The following is a 9858-nucleotide window of genomic DNA, read 5'->3' as shown; positions in this document are numbered from 1 at the left end:
AGTAAAGGGAAATAATGACTTTAGTTGCTAACCAGGAGAGACCCAGGGTGAGAACAACTGGCTAACTTAATGTTGTAATGTGCCCCTTGCAGTGGGGCCCTTGGGGGGGCTTTCCTTGACCCTTGAGGATCCCCCTTGACCCCTTCCACAGAATTACTGCACTCCAGTGTGTGGATCCTCCTGGCTTTTAGCGTCTGGAAGGAGAATGTGATGAGGAACCAGAGGTAAAGGTCCTATTGAGCCTCAGATCCATTAACACCATAAATCACTCGGCATACGCAAGAATCTCAGGAATCCAACACTGTCTGCTCCCTCTTCTTCCTCACAATCCTCCCTTTCCTCGTGTCTTCTTTGGAGAGCATATTTGATGAGAATAACGTTTTCTCGCCTAGTCTCTTTCTCTCTCTTGCCCTTTTATTTCTTTTCTTTGAAATTACTCAGCTGTCACTGCCTCTTTGATACAAATGTGGTGCCAAACATATTTCATTTTATTCAAAAGTTCCACAGAGTTGTCTCTGCTGTATTGGTTCCCTACTACCCACTGAGACCTGCTGAAAATGGTGTCAGATTATTTATCAAATGACAACTGATCCACGGGCTGATTAGCTAATAAATTAGGAGCAGGAAGTCATTCTATCCAGGACCACTAGGAGATCAGCTTCCTGGTTACCTTCCCCCATTTCATAGCTGTCACTAGTCCTCTGTTCAGCTCATTTACAGTGAGGCCACTGATATAAAACTGTCAGCATCTTCAAAAATTGTTTTCAAAAATAGTTTTATTAGTAGTATTGATACTACGGCTCACATTATCAAGTGTAAGAGGAGAGTCTCTCCTTCATCGTGAAAGTTGCTGTCTGTCTTTTAGGTGTAATACTGAGGAGACCCAGGAGAACCTGTGACCCACTTCTGTCAAATAAACGCATAATGTCCCAGCGTGCGTAATTTAGCTCAGTGAGAGTCAAAATTTTTCAAATCAAAAATAGCAAGAGGCAAATTATGCTTCCTTGACACAGTTTACATTTGAGAATCCACATGTCACAGTGGCACAGAGGCTGCTTTTAAAAAACAAAGTCTCCTCATTGTTCCTTAAGAAAATATGTTGTCCTTACTGATTGAGCCTCATTGGTCTGTTGTGGCCTATGGGCTGCTGGAAGGGCTACACAAGCTACACAACTAACATGCCCCCTGAGAGGGAGGCCAGCCCCAACTTGCACTACTACAATTTGGCTATTGAAAAGGCAAGGGTTGGGAAGGAGGAGGCAAGGGATCTTGTCATGGTGCCCACTGGGTTCAGAGCTTGTGGTTGGAGTGCTGGAAAAAACGCCTTGTCTCAGTGATTAATGGTGGAGAACTCAGAGGCAGGAGCGAGGGAGAGGCTTATGTGGCAAGATTGTGCAACTTGAATGCACAATACTGTAGAGTTTTCAATGAATCTAAAGCATGCCTTAATTTGATTACAGAATCTTTCTCATTTTTTCTATTTAGGATCTAATCCAGGAATCCTTAATCATGCGGCTGGAAAAAATGTAATTCTAATCAGCGATGAATAGTGTAAACACTGCATAAGAGCTACAGTTTTCCCAAATGCATTTATTAAGCATGTACAGTATGTGACATCTCAATTAATCAAGAACAGTATCAAAGACTTGCCATGTCCTTTAATGGCTTTAACAAAAATATAACATCATTCAATATGAACATTATTCTGCCCATTTCACAGTTCAAACATTTTACACAAATCAGCCGCTATTCAGAGTACATAATGAAAAAGAGGCCTAATGTGACACTTAGAAAATATGACAACCACTTAGCTATTATCTGACAATAGGGGTAAATAGAAAACTCACTCGTAGTATGATTCTCACATGCATTAAACATGCAACTATACAAATGTAACAGCCACAAAATTACAGCAAAGCATCATGTTAGTATTAATTGCTCAAATGTCCTGTGCATGCCGTTTACGTAGTAATATGAGCAGCCTTCACTCTCTGTGCCTGAGAAACATAAATGATAACACTGTAGCTCTCCTTTGATTAAGACATGTTCATGTAGTTTAATTAAAATGTTTCATGAATGGTGAACAAGGGTGTGTTAAGGGAATTTCAACCCAGGGATGCTAATCCGACACACTCCAGTCTTTCATAAGTATGTGAAAGTATGCGATGTACCATTTAGATTTTGATGAGCACAGGAGGGACGGCCGTTATGGGGCCCTAGGGCCAGTTTGAAATGCCAGCATGGTGATGACTATCTAGGCCTGTACATGATTGCGGAGGACCATTTGCAACAGATGGAAGTATGCAGCTCAGGTCTGCAGGGTGAATACACTGACCACCGCCGGCGCCACTGTGAGAGCCAGAGAGAGAGGAGGACGTAGGGGCATAATCCATGAAGTTCAGCTCTGAGGAAGAGGATGAAGTTCTGACAACACATCCACCTGGAAACCTCAGGAGGTCTGCACATGAGCTCGGGCTGGGGGAGGGGCTGAAGGAAGACCACTGGGATGAACCTGCCGCCTTTCCGTACTTGTGCTCCTTCTTGTACCTCATCCTGCGGTTCTGGAACCAGATCTTGACCTGGCGATCTGTGAGCCGCAGCCCGGCGGCCATCTCCAGCCTCCGAGGACGACACAGGTAAGGGTTGAAGTGGAACTCCTTCTCCAGCTCCAGCAGCTGCCTGTTGGTGAAGGCTGTTCTCTCCCTCCTGACGCCGAGCCTTCCTCTGCCTGACAGACTCGCCGCCACACCACCGCTGACTGATGCACGGGGGAAGCACATGAAGAAGAGAAACCGTTGAAAGTAAATGCCACGTATCTAACGAGTCTATCCTCCACAGAAAGACTTCAAGTGCCAGTAAGGCCCATGTTAATCCTCAGCCAATCAACCTGGGACGAAGTAGGGCCCTCAGCTCTTCCTGTGTACTCAGTCATGCTTGAGACACAATACAAGACTGGCTGTCTACTGTGTCATGTGTTCAGGGAAAGTTACGTCCCGAAGAAACAGTCTGGGGGAAACATCTGACGCCACTACGGCTGCCTGACAGGCCACATTAATCACAGCTACACACGGAAGCAGACCTGTCAAATTCCCATCTCAGTCACTTAAAAGGTACCTTGGGACCACCACTGAAAATAACCACCATTAGAGATTCCATTTGACATGTATATGAGCATTAGCAGGGCCCTGTTGACAATATAACAAGCAGGGGTTAATGGACACTTAATAAGGCCTACAGTGACCTTAGATAGAAATCTGCACTGCTTAACAACACCCCAACAGACTGAGAGACTGTAGCTTCCATCTTATCTGCTAGTTTGTTTGTAGTATTGAGATTGTGATGTCCATCTTTTCTCTGTAAAAAAAATAATGAGCTTTGCTAGCAAACCAAACAATTAAAAAGCTATACTTCTGTTTTATGGATTTCATATTGTTAGCATCTTCTTTCTGCAATCATCTTCTTTCCTGTTTAAGAAACACACCATAAAGTGATGACATTTCCCCATTAGGATTTATTCATTGAAGCGAAGATCCTCAGTTGCAAAACAGCAGTTAACAAGACCTTTTTGTGCGGCCTAAACATTACTTTGCCCACAGGACTGGAAAAACAAACAACTGCAAGCGAGACACTGGCATTTGTTTAACTGAGCTGCAGCACTGACACTCATTCATAGATTAATTTAATGTAACAGAGGAGAAAGAACCCTCAGATCTGATAAATGTACTTTAGTGGATGATGAATGATGCAGGTGACACATTACTGACTAGTGAGACTTTTGCTTGGTCTGCAGGTAAATTTGTTAGTGAGATTAGGAGGCTGACTGTGTGTCTGTAGTTGCAGCATGTGCATTTAGTGTCTTCATGCAACAAGCAAGTAGAAACTAAAAGTCAAACTGCTAAGGTCAGATAAGTGTTTGAGATGCACAAACGAGGAGATGCTCATTAAATTTGGAGTCATGGATTCACCCCATCAGAGCACTTAATGAATATTGTGTCAACAACGTTTTGTGGCTCAGTAAAAGCTGTGCAAAGTAAAAGATGATAAACAAAACCAGAGTTACCAGATTGTTCAGAGTCAGTTGTCCGTGGATTCATCCAGGGAAAAATTACTCCTGAGCGGCAGATGGTGAGTAGACTGCAGCTCCTGCTCTTGATGTCCAGCTCGCCCTTGGCATGGCAGTGAACCAGAGACTCCAGTGGGCACTGAAACTGTTCACCTGGGTTCAACCTGGAACTGACATGAGCAGAGGAGGTCATGTTTTGCTGATTAAGTTCTGCATCTTTGCCTCCACCTCCTCCTCCTCCTCCTCCTTCGTTGTATCCCGCGCTTAGTTTTGGCACTTGTCCAGAGCTCATAGCAAAACTGTTGCCCTGCAGCTGCAGTGGGAGGGCAGACTGTTGGGGGTCCATGGACCCAGCTCATCAAACTGTCTCAAATAAAGGGAATCCCTCAACAGTAGTAAAGACTAGGACTTCTGTCTGTCTAATATCCGATCACAATTAACCTAAATGTTTAAAGGTATGCAGGGAAGAGCACTTGGAGTAACCATGTGGAGCATTTGAATAATATTTACCAGAAGGGTGCCGTAGTCACGTGTGGTCGTCCTCCAATGGCAGAGCTCCGGAGTTGCAAAGTAATCCGCCAGCAACTTGGGGCTCACGAAGAAGCTTCTGCGATATTTCTTCAGACAACATTTCTGTGAGCAGCCTGCGGTTTTTTTTTCTTACCTGGGGATAAAAAAAACAACAAAAACACACACATAACGGAATATGAATAGACGCCAACAACTGAGAAATCAGTGTGAGAGAAAGAGGGAGATGTGTTCATGCGGAGAGAGAGAAAATGGCAGAGAGGGGGGAGACAGACAGAGATTACAATGTGTGGTGAGGAACGTCTCAGCAGAAAAACGAGTGTTGCCTTCGTGTAATATTGTAAATCTTTTGGCAGGACGCGTTTATTAGAGGGAGCCGTCGCTTGCACCTGCACATCTGAACTTTTTGTGGTAGGTTTTTAATCAGATACAACGCGAGGAGTCCCTGCTACAGTGGGCTCTGTCTATTAGCTGGAATAATACAGGCTGCTGGATAATAATAATAATAATAATAATGATAATAATAATAGCTGGTCAACTACCACAAGTCATTATTTTGCGGAAGCTTTTTTGAGTGTAAAATGCCTAAAAATAAATTGTGCTCCTGGATATTTTTTCTCAATTAAACACAATGATTAATAATAATACAATCTCGTATTTCCATAGCTTCTCTATCAGTCGACATTCTGCAATAAGGATGTTTTTTTACTTGTAAAATACATAATTCCGAATATTTCAGATAACTTAATTTTTGAGTAATTTAACTGTGTATTATAAATCGGCGGGCTTTCCTTTAAATAACAGCATATGCTTATAACTGTCGCAGTGGAAGTGGAGCTTTGGCTTAATAGGATTCACTGGGAGTGGTCAAACAAAGGCTTGACAGTCATTGCCACACAAAGACAAAGGAGGCAATCATTAGAGATTTTTTTTTCTATAGGACGATTCGGCGCATTTGCATTAATCAGGCATCACTGTACAGTATCAAGTGTCCCTGTCTGTGGCTCTGAGAGGCAACAGTCAAACACTGTGGACACTTTTCATGGTAAACATCCCGCTTGCTGCACGGCTGGATGGACAAAGAGTAGAGGGAGATGTTCAGCAGAGCCCTTATGTGCGTCAGTCTGCAGCTACAATGTAGAGCACACAAGGCACTAGGAAGTTAGAAATAAACGTATGAAGGTGCAAAGTATTTGAATAAAATATGAATTTTACAGCTTCATTTACAACCCCCATAATAAATTTTTTTGGGGAGAAATTATTTGGGCTAAACGCTACATCAATTGTAGCCTAACTGAGTTACACTTTGGGAAAAAAAAAATCTCATAAAACATGATTACTTAATTTCAACAATCCCCAAATGTATGCAAAGTGGATAAATAACTAGAATAATGAAGCTATCACAAAATTTAAAATAGTGCACCCACAAGTATCTTCCAAAACGAGGGGCTATGATATTAGCATACCCTGTGCCAGTATCAATCTTAGTTGCACCAGGCTTTAGATATAAGTTCCTTCTGGTGTTTCACTACAACAAAGCTGTCGAGAAACCCCTCTTTAGATGTCTCACAGCGGTGATGGATTATGCACTCAGGGTTGCATAGCTTGGAAGAAGAGGAGCCTTCCCCCTTTTCTGCTTCACCCCTGCTACCACCATCACTGAGGTTCACCTGGACCTCCACAGTGGAGTCATGTCCGTGTTCTTGTTTCTTTTTTAACAAATGAAATATTTAAGTTTTGGTTTTGAACATCTGTTCAGTCAGTTCTAATCAAAGACATTATACAACTACAATCGTCCCCAGACTGTGGCTTATTGGTAATCAGCATTAAAATGACTCGTAAATGCTGTTATTATAGGTAATGATTCAACTTCAAACTGAATAAAAATGCCAAACGTTTAATTTAACTGTGACCAGCTTCAATCCCTTCAGCTTGTCCATTAAAATGGCAGCTAAGTGCTAAATGTCTCTTGAGTTAATCTCAGTGTAGGATGAATGTAGGCCAACAGAGCAAAACACATGGAAATTTAAATATATTGTTTAAATATATCAACCACTATTATTATTATTATTATTATTATTATTATCATTATTATTATTATTGTTATTATTATTATTATTATTATTATTATGTGGATTAGGCAGTATCCATCAGCACTGACTGAAATGGGGGAAAGTAATTAAATTCGTTTTGTTTTCCTTGCCTCATACCCTTGAACACACTCTCTGAATTGGAGATAGAATCTATGATATACTAGCTCAGCAAGACCATAATTTAGCTCCTCCGCGCCTCCACCACAATTCTCCGTGAACTCTGTTTGAACCGCCTCAGTGGCAATAAATCATTTTTCTCTCTCACACAAAAGCGCGCCGGTCGCTCTGGGTGTCAACCCTTTTACAATTCCTCCTTACCTTCTGCGCTCTCTCGCCTGCTGACACAAACAACCAAGGAAACCGTCGATAAACTTTTATTTTTCATACCAATAACTTACAGAAGAAACGGTACTGGGGAACTGGAAATAATCTGCAGCGGCGCACATGTGTGGGGAATCTGCAGAATGCAACACAATTCCTCTATTTTTATTCCATTTTTCCATAAATTATATATTCCTCAAAAAAAAAAAAACATAATTGGTTTTCGGAGCTCAACGAATGCACGGATCAGTTAATGTATTTCCAGGGGACAGAGCTGGGCAGATAAGAGGAGACTGAGAGAGAGAGCAGGGGAGAAGACGTTAATGGGCAGAGGATGCTGTCGGTTAAAACGGTGCATACAAATGGCGCTGTCTTGGCAGAGCAAGGGGAAGATTTATGGGCCCGGTGCCCTATATTGCTGTAAACAATGCAGAGTGAAATGAAAGGACTAGAGTTTGCAGGCTGCACTTCATAAGTGAGGAAAAGACACACATTGTCAATTTCCCAAACAAGTCCTGACTTTTGCATCAGCACGTGCATTAACATAGAGTATTAATTTGGGCCTACTTACAGCACAGAGCTCTGCAAACTGTGCAGAGAGCAGACAAACATAAATCCTGCAGCTCTGAGCCAGTAAAAACCGTCTGAACGTGTAACATTTGGAAATAACTTTTGGGGGTTTTTTTTACACCGGAAAATGTGTTTTTCAGAATATCTGCAGTCTTAAAATGAAATAATGCTGCAGCATAAGAAAGAAATATGTTTTGTTTTTTTAAATTTCCAATGAAATATGGTGCAGGCTACAGGTTGTGCAGTGGCCTCACAGCTTGACACTTTGTGTGCATGTTAGCTATTAAAGCTCTAATTTTGCTTCTTAATAGTGGAATTTGAAAATATTCAAACTTAGAATAATAATGTTACATTTATAGTTTTAGCATAAAGCCTGTCTGTCAGTCTAGAAGGCTTCAGTCCTCTGTTTTACCCCTTTTTAGATTTAGTTTGCACTCTTCCCTTAACATTCAATTACTTGTTGTAAATGAGACTCCAAGTGCTGCAGCAGCTGTCCTCAGAGGGCTCAAAGTGTGAGACTACTGCAGCAGAAATGCAACTGGTGGCCACACAAATACACCAGAGGATCATTTTCACAGAACAAATCACATAAAAATCGCGTTTTCACTTAACCTATACATAATTGTGGATCTATAGTCTCGGGATACCATATTCAGATCACTTTTGCTAATGAAAAGTGAATAACATGATCATAACTCAATCTAGTGACTGTCTGGGCCCCCAATGACACCCTGAACTGAGGGAAATGACTGTAATTTCTAAGGACTTCAACGATGCAGCAAATAGGCTAATGGAAAAATTCCCAACGAGGCGTTATGATGACATAAAGTATTACTGGCAAGTTTACCCAGGCCATCATCTCCTGTGTGATGTGCTGTAGGAGTCTACAGTGGGATATCAGAGAGCTGATCCAAGCTGCTTTGTCGTCCTCTGTTTGAAATGTTTGCCAGCAGTGACAGTAAAACACTTTAACATGTCTGATGGAGTTTTAAATTCTAGTTTTATGCAAATCAACTCTCCCTCTGTCTCACATACACACACATGTAGAGAGAGTGGGGGGGAAAAAAAGAAAAGACGTGGTGCATCTGCTCCCTTGAGTGAACGGATGGGAGAGAGATTTACGGATTTATGACACACCCACTGCTGGTCAATGCGAGAGAGCCCCTCCGTCCCTGGAAAATAGCAGCGTGACCCCTGTTTCAACTCTCAGCCTTTATGCAACTGCCACGGCTGCAGTTTAAACACACTACACCATAACAATACACCGGCCCCGGACCTTTCATTACAAAGCAAAGTGGCTGAAGAAGACACTCACCTGAGACGAGTGGAGAGAGAGAGAGAGAGAGAGAGAGAGAGAGAGAGAGAGAGAGAAAAAAGGGACGTTTGCACTCAACCCGGTGTGAACAATAAAAGCAGGCAATAAACCTCACCGCCGTCAGAACAGCTGATCATTTTTGTTTCGTATTTGCTCTTGTTCAAACATTTCGGTGGCTGTTTGTGTAAAGTTTTTATATCTTCCAAGAGAGTCCTCGCCTGAGGTGCTCATAAATCACAGGGAGCCTGCAGCGGTGCAATGCGAGCTGAAAATCATGTGTGTGCTTCAAACAGTCTCAAGTCAGAGAGAAAGAGAAACCAGTTAGGGGCTGAGTAAGTGTTGAGGAATTTAAACACCGAACTTCAAACACATAAAATATACGATATTCCTGCAAGGTGCTGAGGTTAAGAATAGCTACAGCTCCTCAGAGTTATTCTACAGCTGCAGCTCAAAGCAAAGGGCTGCTTAGAACTAAAGAGCTGCATGGGAGACAATTAAAATCAAAGGAGTTTACTTTAAAATTTAAGAATGGCTCTCAGTCACAAAAAAAGACTACAAGCTGTTAGTCATAGATATTGTGTTGTTCTTGTATTTATCCTCTGACAGGTAAGACTATATAACTTTGAGGTTAACAGATTTAAGGAATTATTTGCTTGCTTAGATCATGTGGAAAGTAAATGTGTGAAGTAAGCGATGTGCGCTTTCTGTCCTTAAATATTATGATAAATATCTGTGTAAATATTAAGAAAAAAGGTGTCTGTTGTGTAGAGGAGAAGTTCGTGCGCACGAGGCCACAGTTAAATAACAAAACGCGAGACAGGGCTGATTTATGACTGACAAACTCCACGAGCTTTTGTTTAAATAATCATTTTTAACCGCACATTCCGTTTGTTCTCATAATAAATCCCACATGGCCTTATATGGGCGTGTTAATTAAATCCTTGGCAAAGCTAAGTCAACGAAAAGTC

General features: G+C 41.8%; 2 protein-coding genes across 2 annotated transcripts in view; both read right to left on the bottom strand.

Moving 5' to 3' along the window:
- Positions 1-1584: 1584 nt before the first annotated feature.
- On the bottom strand, positions 1585-4409 carry LOC139209793 (homeobox protein HOX3-like). The gene is made up of 2 exons (XM_070839655.1): positions 4061-4409; positions 1585-2758 (listed from the first exon to the last, which is right to left on the bottom strand). The coding sequence occupies exons 1-2, from the start codon at positions 4407-4409 to the stop codon at positions 2217-2219; spliced, it is 891 nt and encodes a 296-aa protein (XP_070695756.1). The 3' UTR covers positions 1585-2216.
- LOC139209797 (homeobox protein Hox-C6a) overlaps positions 4144-9858 on the bottom strand; it is a 52678-nt gene continuing 46963 nt past the window's right edge. Inside the window, exons 3-4 of the mRNA XM_070839662.1 lie at positions 4574-4727; positions 4144-4233 (exon numbers count right to left, since the gene is read on the bottom strand). Of these exons, the coding sequence (XP_070695763.1) occupies positions 4590-4727 (138 nt within the window). The 3' untranslated portion in view covers positions 4144-4233; positions 4574-4589. The remainder of the gene's footprint in view (positions 4234-4573; positions 4728-9858) is intronic.

This window comes from Pempheris klunzingeri, chromosome 11, assembly GCF_042242105.1.
Source record: "Pempheris klunzingeri isolate RE-2024b chromosome 11, fPemKlu1.hap1, whole genome shotgun sequence".
Taxonomy (NCBI): domain Eukaryota; kingdom Metazoa; phylum Chordata; class Actinopteri; order Acropomatiformes; family Pempheridae; genus Pempheris; species Pempheris klunzingeri.
This window is presented reverse-complemented; position numbering and strand designations above follow the sequence as displayed.

Coding starts and splice junctions, on each gene's coding strand:
- LOC139209793 (XM_070839655.1), bottom strand. CDS start 4,409: ATGGACCCCCAACAGTCTGCCCTCCCACTGCAGCTGCAGGGCAACAGT. Junction 2,759..4,060: donor AACTGACTCTGAACAATCTG/GTAACTCTGGTT, acceptor CCCGTGCATCAG/TCAGCGGTGGTGTGGCGGCG.